This window comes from Heloderma suspectum, chromosome 3 (assembly GCF_057233095.1).
Source record: "Heloderma suspectum isolate Gila_16-S chromosome 3, 16-S_ref, whole genome shotgun sequence".
Classification (NCBI taxonomy): domain Eukaryota; kingdom Metazoa; phylum Chordata; class Lepidosauria; order Squamata; family Helodermatidae; genus Heloderma; species Heloderma suspectum.
In genome coordinates, this window is record NC_139460.1 from 58,040,398 (window position 1) to 58,059,458 (window position 19,061).

At 42.0% G+C, this 19,061-nt stretch overlaps 1 protein-coding gene across 1 annotated transcript in view; it reads left to right on the forward strand.

The window, feature by feature from the left end:
• Positions 1-17,443: 17,443 nt before the first annotated feature.
• The window catches only part of TMPRSS7 (transmembrane serine protease 7), a 52,853-nt gene continuing 51,235 nt past the window's right edge, over positions 17,444-19,061 (forward strand). Inside the window, exons 1-2 of the mRNA XM_084843380.1 lie at positions 17,444-17,624; positions 18,508-18,743. Of these exons, the coding sequence (XP_084699506.1) occupies positions 18,693-18,743 (51 nt within the window). The 5' untranslated portion in view covers positions 17,444-17,624; positions 18,508-18,692. The remainder of the gene's footprint in view (positions 17,625-18,507; positions 18,744-19,061) is intronic.

The following is a 19,061-nucleotide window of genomic DNA, read 5'->3' on the forward strand; positions in this document are numbered from 1 at the left end:
ACACAACCTTTAATTTGCTATAGTCTAAAAATCATTTATATGGCTAATAAAAGACTAGTAAGTTGCAATCTTTTGCTTTCGGAGTCCTTAATTCCTTTCTGTTTCATCTTAAAACAAATGAGCTTGTAAATAATAGCAATGGTTGCACATAAATGGCCCATTTAAAATGGGCATCATTCTCAGTTTCAGATAGGATGTAGTCCACAAGCCCACTGAAGTCAATAATTTAAATAGTTCTATAATGCATCCAATGTGTCCTACTTTGGGATTCCCTGCTTGCATAAACAAGCATTGCTGAATCAGGGCAGTCCAATCTAGAGCTTGTTTATACAATCAAAAATTAGTGTTCCCATAATACAAATAATTACGTTTTTCTTATATATTTGTCTTGCTAGTGTGTGTGTGAATGAGAGAGACAGAGAAAAAGTGTTTTCTTGGCATGGAAAATGCTCATTCAGTAAATTGTTCATATCATGGAAGGAATGGATTGTACTGTGGGGAAAAAAGCGCAAATCACGATGGTTTTACACATCGTAGGGATATGGCAATTTACTCATAAGCTTTAGCACATCCAGTGTCTATGGCACTTTAAACTATAAACTGATTAATGTTTCCCGTTTAGAGGACCTTTTCTAAAAGCCCCATGTTCATGTCTCTAAGCTATCTCTTGCTGAAGCGCTTGCTCAGTAATGTGTGAAATGCAATGAAATATGATGGGTTTGCGGATTAGTGCGTGGTTCCTGTTGATGAGTAAAGGGAAATGTGAAGGCACAAATGGAGACCTAAATGCTAATGTAGTTCCAGTGCCTAAGGTAGTTACTAGATGTGTGTGTGAATTTTTTAGGTGGGTGCAGAATTCTTCCAAATCCCATGATTCAGATTCTTAGGAATCTGAATTTGGCAAATTAAAAACTTGGAATTCCTCCCCCCGCCCCTTCTTTTTCTTTGTACATCCATTTCACACTCTTCAGCAGCAAAAAGTTGAAATGCCAGCTTGAATCATAGTAGATCGGTGCATTGGTTCATTCAATATTATTATCTACCTGTTAGCCTGGTAACCAGAAGGATAGGGTTGGGGGTGTTTTATGGAAAGAAGTTCCTTCCCATTCATTCTTCCTCCCAGTCCTGTGGTTCTGCTCCTTCCCTTCCTCCTTTTCTTATCTCTTGGATGCCATCTTAATCTCTCTACACTCAAGCACCTTCCATGGCAATTCCCCCTGCTTTTCTGCCCCACTGCTTTCCACCTAGTCCTCTTTCCCAGTTATAACTGGCGCAGCTTTCCAAACACCTCCATCCTCCACCACGGCCACATCTGATGCTGCACAGAGCCATCTCATTTTAGCACTGGACAATCCATTTTATGTATATTCTCAGAACAGTGATATTGAACCTCGCCATCACCCTATGCTTACCCAGCTTGACAGGAATGCTCTAGATAATGCATCTCACATTACACAGTGTGCTTTATTGACAGTGTCAGTGTTGACACTAGAGCATAGGTCAACCAAAGGTGGGAAAGGGACATACATTGATGTACCAGAGATAGTGCTAAACAGAGATGCTCTAGACCAGGGGTGGGCAGAATGTGGATCTCCAGATATTTGGGACTTCAACTCCGAGAAGCTCCTGCCAGCATGGCCAATAGTCAGGAATTCTGGAAGTTGTAGTCTGGAACATCTGGAGAGCTACTTTCTGCTTACCCCTGTTCTAGGCAATGCATGTATATGGCCTAGAGTCTATTGCAGCAGCATTGGTACTTACAGGGACATTACACCACGGATCTTACACTGCCAACATACTTCTGGAGGGCAGGGTTGGCCTCCTTTCCACAGCACTTATCCTGCTTACATTCAGAGTCCAGGGATGACCCAGAGCATGGAAAGGCAGCAGCGAGGGAGGATGGTGTGCTCTATGTGCAGAGCCACATGACCCCATGTCACTTTCATCAACCTTTTGTTTCCATCATGCCAAAGCTCAAGAGTGGTTTTTGTCCATATATATTTAATATGAAATAATTAGAATGAACAAATGGCTTAAGAATTAAGAATTAGGACAAGTATGGGCAACTTGTGGTCCTCCAGATGATTTGGACAGCAATGCCCATCATCCCTCACCATTGGCTATGCTGACTAGGGCTGATGGGAGTTGTAGGCCAAAACATCTGGAGGGCCACAAGTTGCCCATCCTCTGAATCAAGGTATATAGGTTAAACAATAAAGTGACTAAATGCAGCCTTGTGTCATGACCGTAGTTGTGAGAAATATGATGGTTGAGAGCAAAAGGGTAAACATGTCTGAGATTGCAGATGGTTTGTGAAAAGTTTGAAAAATTGTGAGTATGTATAATTGCTCATTCAGGGATTTGTCAAAAGAATGCAGGAATCTGGAATGGCTGACATAAGTATCCAAGCTACAATATTCAACCTGAATTTGAAGATTTTTGAGCTTAGATGGGATGTCCAGCCTAAATGTATGAAGATTTTTGAGCTTAGATGGGATGTCCAGCCTAAATGTATGAAGATTTTTGAGCTTAGATGGGATGTCCAGCCTAAATGTATGAAGATTTTTGAGCTTAGATGGGATGTCCAGCCTAAATGTATGAAGATTTTTGAGCTTAGATGGGATGTCCAGCCTAAATGTATGAAGATTTTTGAGCTTAGATGGGATGTCCAGCCTAAATGTATGAAGATTTTTGAGCTTAGATGGGATGTCCAGCCTAAATGTATGAAGATTTTTGAGCTTAGATGGGATGTCCAGCCTAAATGTATGAAGATTTTTGAGCTTAGATGGGATGTCCAGCCTAAATGTATGAAGATTTTTGAGCTTAGATGGGATGTCCAGCCTAAATGTATGAAGATTTTTGAGCTTAGATGGGATGTCCAGCCTAAATGTATGAAGATTTTTGAGCTTAGATGGGATGTCCAGCCTAAATGTATGAAGATTTTTGAGCTTAGATGGGATGTCCAGCCTAAATGTATGAAGATTTTTGAGCTTAGATGGGATGTCCAGCCTAAATGTATGAAGATTTTTGAGCTTAGATGGGATGTCCAGCCTAAATGTATGAAGGACAATGAGCCTGATTCATCTCTGTGAAATGCTGAGCTGTCCCATTTCTCGTTTACAGCATTACAACTTTTACAAAGATGGATCAAGCATTCTGTGAAGCATTTCCATGCCTGGAAAAGGTTCAGCTGTTGAATTTCTGCTCGTCATGCAGCTGTTAAAGGCACAGGATCTTAGCCAAAATAGAAAAATTCCCAGCTCTATAGAAATATAGAGTGATGTTCCAGTGGAATCAGAGATCAGTGTGGAGACATGTCTGACTGTTACCTACTGTCTGAACTGGACCCTTTTAAAAGTTTCCATTGCTCTGAATATGGTGTTCTCTTGCTATAAGCAAAACAGAGGCCACTTGCAAGGAAATTTACTAAAGTCTTGCAAAATAAAACTGCCAATATCATACTGCCTTTATACAAAACTATGGTGTGACCTCACTTGGAATACTATGTACAGTTCTGGTCACCGCACCTAAAAAGGATATTGAGCTGGAAAAGGTGCAGAAAAGGGAAAGCAAAATGATCAAGGGGCTGGAGCACCTACCCTACAAGGAAAGGTTACAACATCTGGGACTGTTTAGCTTAGAGAAAAGCAGACTGAGTGTGACATGAGGTGTACAAATTTATGCGTGGTATTGCGGGCGATCTCCAAGGACACCCTTCCCACAGTGCCTGCCTTTGAGGAAGAATCCCCTCAGAGCCAGGCATTTGGGCCTGACTAGCTCTCAGGAGACCCCCACTGGCTGCTTTTTACAGCTCTTCTGAGGGTAGCAGTGGCGTCAGCATCAGTGGCAATAGGGATGTGAGTGGGAGACAACACAGGATGGTGGGTTGGAAGGAGACAACACTGAGGTGGGAGATGTGGCAGGGGGTGGGCAGACAGACACAGCAGAGGTGTGTTTGTGCTCTCCCATATCAGGTGGCGGGAGAGCTTGTGATGACCCTAGGATGGCCACTGTGTGAACTGAATGCTGAACTTGATAGGCTTTGGTCTGATCCAGCATGGCTCTTATGTTCTTAAAAGGAAGTGGTCTTACTGTGAGATATGGATAGCATGTATCGATGGGGTTATTTGGTATTGCTGCCTCCTGTTAAAAAGGCAGTTAATAGAGAAAAACAAAAGGCAAAACAGAATGAGTGTTTGCCAGTCCCATATGCACACAAAAGTCTAAAAAAGAGACCACACCTTTATTTAGTGAAGGAAAGAAAACAGCTTTACTCACAAATATTCTTGTATATATATGCAGGTACAGCACAGGGTTTCCAAAGGGTTTGTTCAGTCCATTTCTTTACGTTCCCTAACATTGGCAGGAGCAAGAGACAGAGAGCCATCTGCTCCCAGCAATGGAGGAAGGCAGAAAGAGAGAGAGAGGCAGGTAAAGGAAGGGGAGGAACAGGAACTGCATTGTAGGCCATAGAGATCCTAAGGCTAGCTATGTCCCAAATTCCCATGCATTAACTAGCTACCTGCAACACTGCCCCCTTCCTGTAACTTGCAGATGAGGTTGCAATATTCCCAACATGTATCATAGGAAGCTGCTTGTTTTGGACCAGCTGAAGTTTTTCGGATGTTTTCAAAGGCAGCCCCACACAGAATACATTGCAGTAATCTCGATGAGAGATTACTAGAAGGTGGATAACTGTAGGCTATCTCTGTGCAGGGAGGACCATAGTTGGTATATCAGCCTAAACTGATAAAAGGTGCTCTCATGGGAGAATTTGTCAGTCTCAGTCTCATGGGTTCTTCATTTTCCACTGCCAGGCTTGTTCCATCCCAGTTCAGTATAAGCTTCCCGCACACACATTACACAGAATTCTTTGTGCATATTTTTCAAATGTATGCATGTTTTGTGCGCATTTTTCAAATGTATGCATTTTGGATGCATTCAGTAAAGAACATTTGCACACATTTTAGAAATGTACACAGATTTCCCTGCATATTTTTGAGATGTGCGGAAGTTGTCAAACAGGTTTTTTGGGGGGGTTGTTTTGTTCCGAACCGTAGGGATTTCTGACTGCAAATTGCACTGAGGTGTGCATTTGGCTCAGGGAGGTAAAAAGAACACCTTCGACAGAGCAAATTTCTCACCCATCTCTTGGACCACCAAGGGCACCTGTGCCTTCTGCGACAGTGCTGGATCCAAGCTCATCCCCAAACTATGAAGTTGATCCTGGGGTGGGGTGGGGTTGCAGACTCCCTACAAAATAAGTTAAACACCACTCATCTGGGATGAAAAGCCATCTACTAACAGTACCTCCATCTTGTTTGTATTGAGTTTCAATTTATTGGCCCTCATCCGGTCCATTATCATGCTCAGGCACTTGTTTTTTTAAATAGCATTTGTAGCCAATTTCACAACTTTGATGCATGATTTGCTTGCATGTTTATTATTCCTGTCACATAAGGCAATCCATTTGCATGCTAGGATCTGTACATCAGTAAATTCATGCCATATGAACTTTTTATACTATTTGTTTCTGCTGTCGAGACCTTCCCTTTTTCTTTTTTCTGTTTTACACATGAGGTCCCTATTTCCAGAGAACAACCATCCAATCATTTATTCTGGCACTGAGTTGTGTGCGAGACAGACCTTAAATTGACTCTTGTACACATGATATGTATTATGTACTAAGCATAAATTTTGACCGAAAGTGCAAAGAAAGAATTTTCTCTGTGTGCCACTGGAGTGTTGCAAAGCCCCTAAACGTCACAGGTGCCTCTCTTTCACAATAGGCTATGCTGTGAGAGCCGTCCCTGTGTAATATGAGGAGTCCCTTAAGAATCCAAATCTTCAATTTTCTTTACCTTAAGTTCCCACAGGAATAGGGTTGATGCAGGCAAACTGGAGCCTTGGATGTAGATAAAGGTGGCATTTCATAAAGGAATTAAGGATTGTTTGCTGCAGTTGAATAAAAGCAGTTTTAGGGATTCGTCTAGCAGGGAATGGTAGCTCTCTCTGATTATTTGACTTTCTGAAACTGTATCTACACAGACAAATGTAGCTTATAATATCTGGCAAATTGCTTTCACAACGTTAAGATGAATGATTATTTTCTGCACACATTACATTTGCCTAGATTAATTGTCTGTTCTGAAATCAAAAGCAATTCTCTCTTCTTTCAAATGTGAGTATAAGGGGTCATTTACGTGGGTTGTTTTCAGATGGATGGCTCCTAGCGACAACAGTTAGAAAGCATTGCGCACCTATTCCATCTTTTCCTCCTTAATGGATTTTATTGTGTGTGGCGGGGAGAAAGATGGAAGAAGCAGTGGGAAATTTCTGGAGCCTTATGCATAGAAGGCAACGCCATCTGGTCCCCTTGTAAAATTCTGTGTTTCAGGCAGGGCAATTGCAGATAAAAGTCTTGTCTGGAAATACCCATGTTATGCCTTGTGAGGGAGGATGTTTTAAACTGTTTCAGGTGGCACGGTAAGTTGTTTGTAGCATGGCTCACTGTGCCAGGCCTCTCTTTCTGGATGGCAACAGTTATCCTGTCTTCATGGTGAACCTCTCTACACTAATAGATCACCACATAGCCATTGTACTGAGCAATCGAAAGCAGCCTCTTTGTATGGAACAGTTTCGGAAAGTTCCTTTCCCCCACAGTAGGGGGGCTACTTAGGCATAGCCCCCCGCCCTGCCACCCCCACAAAAGGAAAAACATCATTAAAAAAAGAGGACAAAAGAGCATGCAGATTTGCATAAAATTGTCATATGTTAATTTATATGTAGAGACGCAAATTAAGAAAGAATTACTATAATTGAAATAGAAATACAATACATCTCACCATAGTGGGGAAGGCTACAACTAGGTGGCAGATGTATTGGACTGCAGTCTCCATTATCCCCAGCCTGCATGACAGGAGGTTTGATTTAAGGACAACATGAATGTCAAAATTATTTTACAATAATGGGCATACATGTCTGATCAGCCTTTTATTATGAGGTAATATGTTTTCATTCAGTATGTATCATCTTAGGAATCCTTGGTATCTTTTAGGCCACTCATGAGGAGTAATATACCAGGAAAGTGAACCCTACATTTTAGGCCCAAATTTAAATGCAAGCATGATATATATAGCTTTGGAATTTACCAAAGCCACACACAAGCCTAATTTCATATACATATTTAAGTCCAGTCCTACAGCTGTAGGATTATGATCCTAAAAGAGCAATCATACATGCCTAGAGCACAGGACAGGAAGGCCTGGCGTGCTATGGTCCATGGGGTCACGAAGAGTCGGACACGACTGAATGACTGAACAACAACAACAACAACTCAAAAGTAAGTCCCACTGATTTCAGTGGGGTTTAGTCCCAAGTAAGTTGTTATAGGATTGGAGCCTGGATCTCCCTCCTGCAAAGTGGTGTCTTCTTTGTTGTGTGTGGCTGTCTCATCTGGTATAGAATAAATGCAACCATCATAATCGCCTTCTTTTTCTGCAGTGTGCACATGCCCTAGAATCTCCAGGGGAAAAAGAACAAGGGACCAGGTGTTCTATTAAAAGAAGGAAGATCCACCCCCTTGTTATGGCAAAAAAAAGAGGGGGGGGGGAGACAAACATAAAGCTGTCAGATTTAATTATGTCTATAAACCTTTTCTAGCATGATTCAGCTTCAGACACTACTTTCCTCCTATCTGCTTCATGATCTCAATTTGTATCTTCCTTACAACAAGGAAAATTTGATGGTATTCCATTAACCATTTTTCAGTTTATATGGAAACTTGTATCCAGCAAAATGTAGGTGTGATTTTTGTTGCTGTTTGTTTGTTTGTTTTGTGGTGGGAAGTAGAAGCATCGTAAAATACCAGAGGTTAGACAATTTTAGTGGAAGTGAAATTATTGTGTTTACGTCTACATCTAAAAATAAACTATTGAGCTGATGACTAAGCTTCCTTGCAAACTGAAGAACATAAGAGCCATGCTGGATCCGACCAAAGATCCATCTAGTCCAGCATTCTGTTCACACAGTGGCCAACTAGCTGCTCACAAGCAGGACATGAGTGCAACAGTACCCTCCCACCCATGTTCCCCAGAAACTGGTGTACATAGGTTCACTGCTTCTGATACTGCAGGTGGCATATAGCCATAAGGACTAGTAGCCACTGATAGCCTTATACTCCATGAATTCGTCTAACCCCCTTTTAAAGCCATCCAAATTGGTGGCCATCACTGTGTCTTGTGATAGTGAATTCCATAGTTTAACTATGCACTGTGTGAAGAAGAACTTCCTTTTATCTGTCCTGAATCTCCCACCAATCAGCTCTATTATTACTATTATGAGAGAAGGAGAAAAATGTCTCTCTATCCACTTTCTCCACACCATGCATAATTTTGTACACATCTATCATGTCTTCCCTTACTTGCCTTTTCTCTAAGCTAAACAATCCCAGCTATTGTAACCTTCCCCCACAGGAGAGCTGCTCCAGCCCCTTGATCATTTTAGTTGCCCTTTTCTGCACTTTTTCCAACTCTACGATATCCTTTTTTAGGTGTGATGACCAGAACTGCACACAATATTCCAAGTGTGGTCACACCACAGATTTATATAAGGACAGTATGATATTGGCAACTTTATTCTCAATTCCTTTCCTAATTATGCCTATCATAGAATTTGCCTTTTTCACAGCAGCCAGTGGCTGACATTTTCATTGAGCTGTCCATCACAACCCAAAGATCTCTTTCTTGGTCAGTCACCACTAGCTCAGATCCCATCAGCTTATACTTGAAGTTGGGATTTTTTGCCCCACCGTGCATCACTTTACACTTGCTTACATTGAACCACATTTACCATTTAGATGCCCATTCTCCCAGTTTGGAGAGATCTTTTTGGAGCACTTCACAATCCCTTTTTGTTTTAACCACCCTAAATAATTTTCTGTCATCAGCAAACTTGGCCACTTCACTGCTCTCTCCTAATAATTCCAGATAATTTATGAACAGGTTAAAAAGCATTGGTCCTAATACAGATCCCTGTGGGACCCCACTATCTACTTCTGTCCATTGGGAGAATTTACCATTTATTCCTACTCTTTGCTTTCTGTTCTTTAACCAGTTACTGATCCATAAGAGGACCTCTCCTCTTATTCCATGACTGCTAAGTTTGCTCAGGACTCTTTGGCAAGGGACTTTGTCAAAAGCTTTTTGGAAGTCCAAATAAACAATGTCTACCAGATCACCCCTGCCCACATGTTTATTGACACTCTCAAAGAACTCTAAAGGTTATTGAGACAGGACTTACCTTTGCAGAAGCCATGTTGATTCTTTTTCAGCAGGGCAAGCCCTTCCATATGCTTACTAATTTTAACTTTAATGATGGGTTCAGCAAATTTATCCAGAACAGACATTAAGCTAACCAGCCTGTAATTCATCCCCCCTGGATCCCTTTTAAAAAATTGGCGTTACATTGGTATTTTCCAGGCTGATCTTAGGGACATGTTGCATATTTTGGTTAGAAGATCCTCAATTTCATATTTGAGTTCTCTAAGAATTCTAGTATAGATACCATTTGGGCCTTCTGATTTAATAACTTTTAATTTGTCAGGAAGGTTGAGAACTTCATCTTTTGTCACTATTTGCCTCAGTTCCTCAGACTCCCTTCCTGAAAACATTAGTTCAGGCACAGGTATCTATCCTATATATTCTGAAGATAGATAAAAAGAATTTGTTCAGCTTCTCTGCAATCTCCTTATCCTCCTTTAGTACTCCTTTAACTCCATTATCATCCAATGGTCCAACTGCCTCCCTAGCTGGTTTCCTGCTTCTGATATATTTAAAGAATTCTTTATTGTTAGCCTTGATATTGTTAGTGATATGCTCTTCAAAATGCTTTCTTGCATCTCTTATTGTCTGTTTGTAACTCCTTCGTGCAAGCGTGTGTTCCTTTTTGTTTTCCTCATTTGGGCAAGACTTCCATATTCTGAAGGAAGCCTCCTCCTCTCTAATAGCTTCCTTGACAGTGCTCATTAACCATGCCAGTGACCTCTTGAATTTGGTGCTACCTTTCCTAACCTGTGGTACACATTCTAGGTGATCTTCTGTTAGTGTGGATTTGAGTAACCTCCATGAATTTTGAAGGGATTTGACCCTTTCAACTTCCTTTTTACCAATTCCATCACTTGAGAGAAGTTTTCTCTTTTGAAGTCAAAGTGTGACTGTGTTGGAATTCCTTGGCAATTTCCCACTTAAATATATATTAAATCTGATAGCACTGTGGTCACTGTTTCTAATTGGTGCAACAATATTTATATCTTGTACTAGGTGCTGTGCAACACCGCTTAGAATTAAATCCAGGGTCACCTCCCCTCTGGTTGTCTTTGTGACCAACTGTTCTAGGCCACAGTTGTTTAGGACATCAAGAAATTTAACTTCTTTGTCATGATTGGAACATGCATTTATTCAGTCAATGTCAGGGTAATTGAAGTCAGCCATTATTACAATACTTCCTCATTTGGAGGCGGCCGTGATTTCATTTTCCATCTCAAGATCACCCTGAGCATTCTGGTCTGGGGGATGACAGCATGTTCCTAGTACTAAATTAGTTTTGGAGCCAGGTGTTGTCATCCACAGCACTTCTGTGGAAGAGTCTGCCCCTTTTACGTTTTCTAGTCTGCTCAATACTATGCCCTCTGTGAAGTACAGAGCAACATCTCCTCCAGTATGCCCTTCCCTGTCCTTCTTATAGAGTTTATCTCTCTCTCCTTCAATAGAGTAGGAACTTAATCCTAATTTTGGAGCAAATTATTGATTGAATGAAACTGAAGGCAATGTTCTTATTTCAGATTTATTCCTTTCAGAATTACATACTAACTATTAGAATCCTACTGCAAAATGTACCTATATAGAGAATACATAGAACCTCAAGTGGAAACGAGATTTTGTTCACTAGAAATAAAATGATGGGATACAATGAGGAGACACCTAAATAACTTACAAATATAAGAAGAGTATTGCTGGCTCAGGCCAGGAGTCCATCTAGTCTAGCACCTGTCTCTTTACAACAGTGGCCTCTCCTGATGCTTCCAGGAAACTGAGGAACAGGGCATGACAGCATCAGCAATCCCCTGTTATGAGTCCCCAGTATCTGGTGTTCCTAGGTGTACTGCCTTTGGACATGGAAGTTCCATGTAATTGTCATGGCTAATAGTTTTTGATAGATCTATCTTCTTTGGATTTGTCTGATCGCCTTATGCTAGCAGACATCACCACACCTTCATCCAGTTTTATCTATCTATCTGTCCATCCATCCATCCATCCATCTATCTACCTATCTAAAGAATTTTCTACCTTGCTCTTCAGCCAAAAGTCTCCTAGAGCAGCTTACATTAGATCAATAACAAACAAGATGGGTCCTGCCTTCAGGTTTACATTCATTCATTCATTACATTTATGCCCCACCTTTCTTCCACTGTGGAACTCAAGGTAGCTACATGTGGTTCCCAGGTGGCTCCCCTCCAAGCACTGACCACACCCAGACCTGCTTAGCTTCAGCAAGGTGGCTGTCTCATGTGCCCTCAGACTATGTCCTGGGACATTCTAAAGGACATGACACAAAAGACAGAAAAGGGATGCAGAGGGAAGAGGAAAACAAACAAAACCAGGCACCAGTTCTTAACATTACAATATGTCTGGTGTCTCCAATGTGGTACCATGGGCACCAGTATGCCCACAGACACATTTCTTGGTGGCCACCAGGCTCTCTGCCCTTCCTGGTTTTTATTTTATTTCTTTTCTAAAAAAAAAAAAAGTGGGAGTAAACTGATACATAGGGGATATGATGTGCAGGACATGTCACTCCAAACCAGTAATCACCCATCCAGTTTAGAAAAACACAAATATATAAACAAACAGATTAAAAATGTGAAATGTTTTGGCATAAACCCGCCAGCTTCAGTCACAAACGAGCGTATGTTTTGATACCGTCATATACTGAGCCAGAGGCAATCAGGAACAGGGCAAACTTCAAGGGATTAACAATCAGCACCTGTGTTAAACAACCAAATAAGCTGCATTAATAAATACCATGGCTTCACATTGATATAAACATCAGTCTTTCACATTGATACCAGGTTTCAACAGATCAATAAATCTTGCTTCCTCAATCTTTCTCTGTTAAAGAGGAAAATATATAATAATACATAATTATTTAATAATAAATTATTCAAAATCATTACAACAAAGTCTTATGGGATTAGCAGTTCATCCACCATTGCTTTCAGCCCCCACCCCCACAAGGTTATTGCAATGCAGCTCGACATGACCACTCCTCTATTTCGCCAGCTTTTGAACAGTTGCAGAATGGTGATAAAACCAGGCGGTTTTTTTGTCCTCTTAAATTATCCACCTGTTTCCTGCAAGTTAACACACAGTCAGCGCAAATGGATTCTCCATGCCCTTTTGACAGCTAGAAGACGGTTATTACAACATTGGAAGGACAAAGACTCACCTCCTATAATGCAATTAATGCACTAACAACACTTTCAGCATTTGAACAGGTAGTGTATAGATGCCATTTACAAATGGATACTTACATGGATATTTGATCTGCCTTTGTTGTAGTTTATGTATCATTCTTAGAAAGCTGTATTTCCTTATATCTATATCTAGATAGATAGATATACACATACATGCATACATACATACACATACACATTTCATATGCATGTATTGAAATTGATATATTAAAATCTATGTGGCTACATTTTTTCTTTATGGTTTTGTTTAAATTTTACAATAAAAATATTTTTTTAAAAGAACCCTACCTAGGCTTAACCAAATGGTTAGTGGCTATACATAACTGCACTGGTTATAGATGCAATGTGGTGACCGACTCTACCTTGAAGCTTATTTTGCTGCAAGAGGGGGGGTAGTTGTGTTTTCTAGGATAGGATACCGGTAGATGCTCAAGTTTGTTTTTGTCTGTTTGAGAGGTTGCTAATACATCACATCAGCAGAAAGAGATGCCAATGAGGGTTTTGAGTTGGTCATTTGTACAAAAGGCTAATGTGGCAAAAGGTTAGCTAATAGGAATTGGTGCATTTTGCTTGTCCTCAAAATGTCACAAGGAGACTGATGGATGATTAGCTGTAATATGTGCTTGGCTAACCTTTCTACAGCCATTGCAAATCATAGAGAAGAAATAGGCAAACTACATTTTCCATCTGCATACGATACTTCAGTTTCCTGTATCACTGCAATTATATTATAATAAACCAGATGTTTTATTTCAGAAGCTCTGTTAATGACATATATTGAGTCTGGAGCCATAAGGATTATTTTTTAAAAAAATACAAGTCTTTAAGAGTCACATATCTGAGAGGTCAATGAGCTTTTCTACACCAGCAGTTTATTGCATGCACATGATTGGCCGTTCACAGAAGTTTGTGGGTCCATTACATGATGTCGTTGACATCTAGAGCCCCTCCTGTGCTTTTTCAGGTTTGTCCCGCTGTAAAAAAAACCCTGGACTAAATCAGGTATTTTTAAAAAATGCACAGAATTGGTAGCGTGTAATGCTGCTGTAGCACTAAATTTCAGCCACTAGATGGCACTGTCTAAAGAAAAACATAGGAAAAATGCAGGAATGGAAGGTTTCTGTTCAAACCACATGGTCACCCATGTCTGCCCATGTAATGGAGCTAATTGTAATCCCGCAAAGAATCCAGAAGCAGAAAGCCCCAGTAAGGCAGCAGGATTTTCCATTAATGTGGAGAAGCCCAATGTATCTGAAGGAATGTCCACTGAGAAAAAGAAATGGAATGTAGTGGTTACAGGGAAAAAACACTTGTCCCATATGAAAGCCATGGCCGACTCTCTGATTTCTTGAATATTATGTCCCTGTTGCTTCTCCTTCTTAGTAGTTTGGGACTTGGCTTGGGACCAGGCTATCAGAAGGAACTCCTTCTCCCATACTAGCCAGCCTGGGTTTTAAGAACCTCTAGGGTGGCCCTTCTCTCCATCCCACTGCCATCAGAGGCATGTTTGATGAGGATGTGAGAGAGGGCCTTTTTGGTGGCTGCGCCCAAGCTCTGGAACTCCCTGTTGAGGAAGCCCAGGTTTGCCCAGTCCCTGTTGTCCTTCTGCCAACAGGCAAATACATTTTTATTCAGGCCGGCATTTGGCATATAAGCTGGTCTATTGCTGAAGGGTGTTTTTAATTAGTTGGTACTGTTTATTCTATTATTGTGTTTTAATTGTGTTTTAATTTGTTTTTATGTTATGTTTTAATTAAGATTTTGTTTTTAATCTAGATTTTATTGTTAGCTGTTTTGAATGGAAAGGCAGGCTATACACTGAATAAATAAAAAAAGCTCTGCTGTTCCTGGCACAATCCAGATTGATCTTGTTGAATCTGATGACTGGAAAAGGAACTGGAGAGAGTTATCTTTGCTATTAGTTTGACAGACAAGAGGAGCCACAGTGTCCTCTAGTGCTTGAAAGCTACAATTTTGTATGGGAAACTTCTTTATACCATGTCTAGCCATTGACCCATCTATTAGTCCACTACTGTGACTGGCTGACCCAATAGGAGGCTGAGTAGTTCAAAGGGGAATCCCTTCAGAGATAACTATGAGGATTAATGATAACTTGAGGGTGCCAGGGCTTGGAGAAACTGGGTAGGTTGGCCAGGTGTCCTACTTTACAAAGGACAGTCCTCTCTTTGAAGGGTTGCCAGAGGACAGTCCTCTATTTGATGGTGTCCATCATCATCATTATAGGGTGCCCCATAACCAAATGTTGCATCCCAGGGGCCATATTATATTGCAATCTTTTACCGTGAACTAGATTATTGTATTACATATGTTGCGATTCTACATGTCCATTTCTACATTCCAATCCACATTTGGGATAAAGGGTGTCATGATGTTGTGGGATTTCCTTCTATTGGTTTTTCTTTTCTTTTTACTCCTTCATACTTGTGGGTTCGTAGCCAAGATTTCTTTCCACCCCCCGCAAAGCACACAGAGATCTGATGTACTTGGTGTGCGGAATCCTGCTGTTCTGAAGACATCGTAAGTGTAAATATCACAGTGGGGGGGGGGGCGTGGATCAGTGGCAGAGCATCTGCTTTGCATGCAGAAGCTCCTTGGTTCAACCCCTGGCTTCTCCAGGTCATGCTGGAAAAATTCCTGCCTGAAACCCTGGACAGCCACTGCCATTCAGTGTCGACAATACTGGGCTAGGTGACCAATGGTTTGACTCACTATAAAGCTGCTTCCTATGTTCCTATGTGTTACCTGCCAAACATCCCCATGGAGCACTGTGTACACAAGCTTATGCCCTGGGCACCATGTCTATGTGTTTGCTGCTGTTGCCTAGACCTTCACCCACTGTGAACAATTTACTTGTTCTTTGAGGGTAAAGTTGCTTGGACTCTAATTTTGGGGCAAGTCAGTGTCATGAAACCTGCTTGTTTTGGATTCCTTCCAGCTTATGGATCTTGAGGATGCGGGCAGAGTGTCTGGAGCACTGAGTAGTACCACCTGTTTACTTGACCCTTGCTGTTCTTGGCTGATTAAATTGGCCAAGGAGGGATTGATGCAGTGGCAGGGGAGGGGATTCATGCCTCTTTGCAGGAGGGGGTTGTTCCCTCTTGCTTAAAAGAGGCAGTAATAAGTAGGGATGCCAGAGAATTTCACCACGAATCTCAGGGAGGCCGACTGCCAGTGCATTCGGCCCCCCTAAATTGGTGGCGAAACGGTCTGCCCCCCCCCCACCGGGACGGGACTTACCTTGGGCGAATCCTCCTGATGGTGGCGGCTTCGGCGGCGGCGGGGCGGCGGACGGTCTTCCGACCGGTTGCTGCTGCCGCCACTTCCAGTAAAAAAAAAACAAACCCAAAAAAACGTGATAGGCTATGTAAAGATTTACGTAGCCTATCACGGCTAGATTTTTAAAAAATACCGTGATAGGCTACGTAAACATTTACGTAGCCTATCACGGCTGACTGCAGGGATGCAAATGGCGGTGGCTACAGCCACCGCCATTTGCGGCCTGGCCGGCCAGGATTCAGGTTAGAGGGATGGAGCGCCTCCCCCCCGGACAGAATTTCGGGGGGGAGGGACGGAGCGCCTCCCTCCCCTAGCCAGAATTTCGGGGGGAGGGACGGAGCGCCTCCCCCCCACCGCGAATCAAATTTCAATACAGGTAAGAGACTTTCGTACATCCCTAAGACATTTATTAAAGAAACCTTTCCTTGACCCAGGAGATCTGTCTAACTATAGGCCAGCCTCAAATATTCCATTTTTGGTTACGGTGATTCAGAAGGTGGTGGCATTGCAACTCCAATGCATCTGGATGAAGCTGATTATTCAGACCCATTTCAGTTGGGATTCCAGCTGGGATGTGGGACTGAAACTGTTTTGGTCCCCTTGGTGGATGACCTAGGCCAGGATGTGGATGGGGGAGCGTGACCCGATTAGTTCTCCTGAGCCCCTCAGCAGCTTTTGATACCATCGACCATGGTATCCTCCTGGACGACCTAGCAGGGCTGGGCCTTGGGGGAGCTGTTCTTTGCTTTTGGGTTGTGTCCAGAAGGTGATGCTATGGGATTACTGTTTGACTCCACAGCCATTGCCTTGTGGTGTCCCACAGAATTCTATATTGTCTAATGTTGGTAGTATTTACATTAAACTGCTGGTAGAGGTAATTTGGATCTTTGGAGTAAGGTGCTACCCAACTCTATTGCTTTTTGTCACTTAACAGCAGTTGAAACCCGTGAATGTTGCCTGGGTTTGGTAATGGGCTGGATGAGGGTGAACAAGCTGAGGGTAAATCCAGAAAAGATGGAAGTGTTGTTGGTCAATAGAAAGCTTGACTTAGGGTGTCAGGGTTCCCCTTATGACCTGGACCCCCTGAACAACTCCTTAAGGATCTCTTGCCTCCTTAAGAGTCCCACCCTCCTTCTTTTAAACTTCCCTTTCCCAATAACGTGGGGTTTAGGCTGTAGACATGGGGTGACTGACACACCAGACATTTGGAGTTTAATCACAACAGTTTACCGGTAAATTTAAAGCAAGCAATCACAACTATAGGTATTTTCACAATAGAGCTGAGTGATACAAAAGGCTGTAAAAGAAAGAAAAGTTGCAAAACACAAGTTCCTTTACCCTAGCTGTGCTTAGACTCTTCTCCAGGCTGCTCTTTCCTGCTCCATCTTTAGGCTCTGATCTCCCTGACTCTGCTCTTACTGCTCCGGTCTTTCTGAATCTCTCTTTTTATACCCTCCTCCCCCAAAACTGAAAGTGCTGCTTCAAATCTGAAGAAAAGAAACTTAACTGGGGAAATGAAACTACTCCTCTCAGGGATACCCCCTCCCAATGAAACTCCCAGGCCTCTAGGCCTGACCTTTTGCCTTTCCTTGCCTCTGTAGGCTTCACACCTTCACACAGGGGTTGGGATTCAACCTCTTCTGGAAGGGTTTGCACTCCCCCTGAAGGACTAGGTCCATGGCTTGGGAGTGCTCCTTGATCCTACGCTATCCCTGGATCTTCAGGTGGCAGTAGTGGCAAGGAGTGTGTCTGAACACTTATGCTTGGTGCAGCAGCTACAACCCTTCGTGAACTGGTCTGACTTTAAAAAAGTCTTTGTAACCTCTTGTTGAGAGTATTGCAATGTGCTCGATGTGGGGCTACCCCTGAAGAGTGCCTGGAAGCTCCCATTGGTGCAAAATGCAACAGCTAGTCTGCTAGCCAGTGCATGGGTATGGGGACCATACTGCACCTGTCCTGAAAGACCTGCACTGGTTGTCAGTTGCTTTCCTGCCACAATTCAAGGTGTTGGTTGTGACCTTTAAAGCCCTAAACAGCTTAGGACCTGGGTATCTAAGTGACCACCTCTCTCACTGTGAACCTGCCAGAGTGCTAAGATATGCTGCAGGGGAGGCCCTTCTGAGGGCAATTTTACCTGCCAAGGCCTGTTTGTCAGGCACATGCGAAAGGACTTTCTCCTGTGTTGTCCCTAAACTATGGAATGCACTCCCTCAAGAACTACAGTTGGCTCCCACTCTCGTAGCCTTTAGAAACGGTGTAAAGTTGCATCTTTTCAAATTAGCCTTTCAAAATGTGTCATTTTAATATTTTACTGTTTTACTGTTTTGTTTTAAATTGTTGAACACCACCATGATGGATTTTTAGGAGATAGGGCAGTATATAAATGTTAATAGTAATATGAATAAAATTACCATTCCTGAGATTATCTGGGTGAGGACATTAAGACTATAGTCCCATGCATGCTTAAATAGAGTAAGCCTCAAAGAACTCAGTGGGCCTTCCAGGTAAACATGCACAGGATCTGGCTGTCAGGGGCTCCTGTTGCGTGGGTTGCTAATGCCCGCTGCTATCAATTTTAAAATGCAAATTAAAACAATCATTTTGGAAGATGGTTTTGGCAGCCAAATTTGGAGACTTGTGCTACTTAACAATGCTCTGTTAAATGTTTTCAACAACAGGAGGATGAGGCAGATGAAATTACCCATGGAAATTCTTGAATGTAAATCGATGCCATACCTTCCAAGTCCCCTTGGGCAGTGTTACTAGACCCTCTTCAAGCATAGTTCCTAACAGTCCTTAGCAGTACATACCTGTCGCACTTGGTGTGAGCTTTGTTTCATCTTTTTTTGAAAAAAATCCTACAATGGATGAACAAACCAGTGACAAACCTGCTAAACCTGAAGATGAATTAAGTGTAAGTAAGCAAGTACATGGTAATATTATGCCTGTTTCAACACCAGTGTGTCTATTTGTCATAAGTTTGTTCAGCTTGTGAATTCTGAAAGCAATTTCTTGCAGTTAACTGCCACTGTAAATACTGCACATAATTTTAACTACTATTTTCAGGTGAAATGTGATATGCATTTATTTGTATGCAATGGATGGGACACAGTATTAGGGTATAATAGTTCATGGTAGTAGATCTGTGTTGGGAGCTGAAGGGTATTTCTATTAAAACTAATGTGATTCCTGGATACAAAGAAAAGAAAAAGAAAAGAAAAGAAAGAAAAAG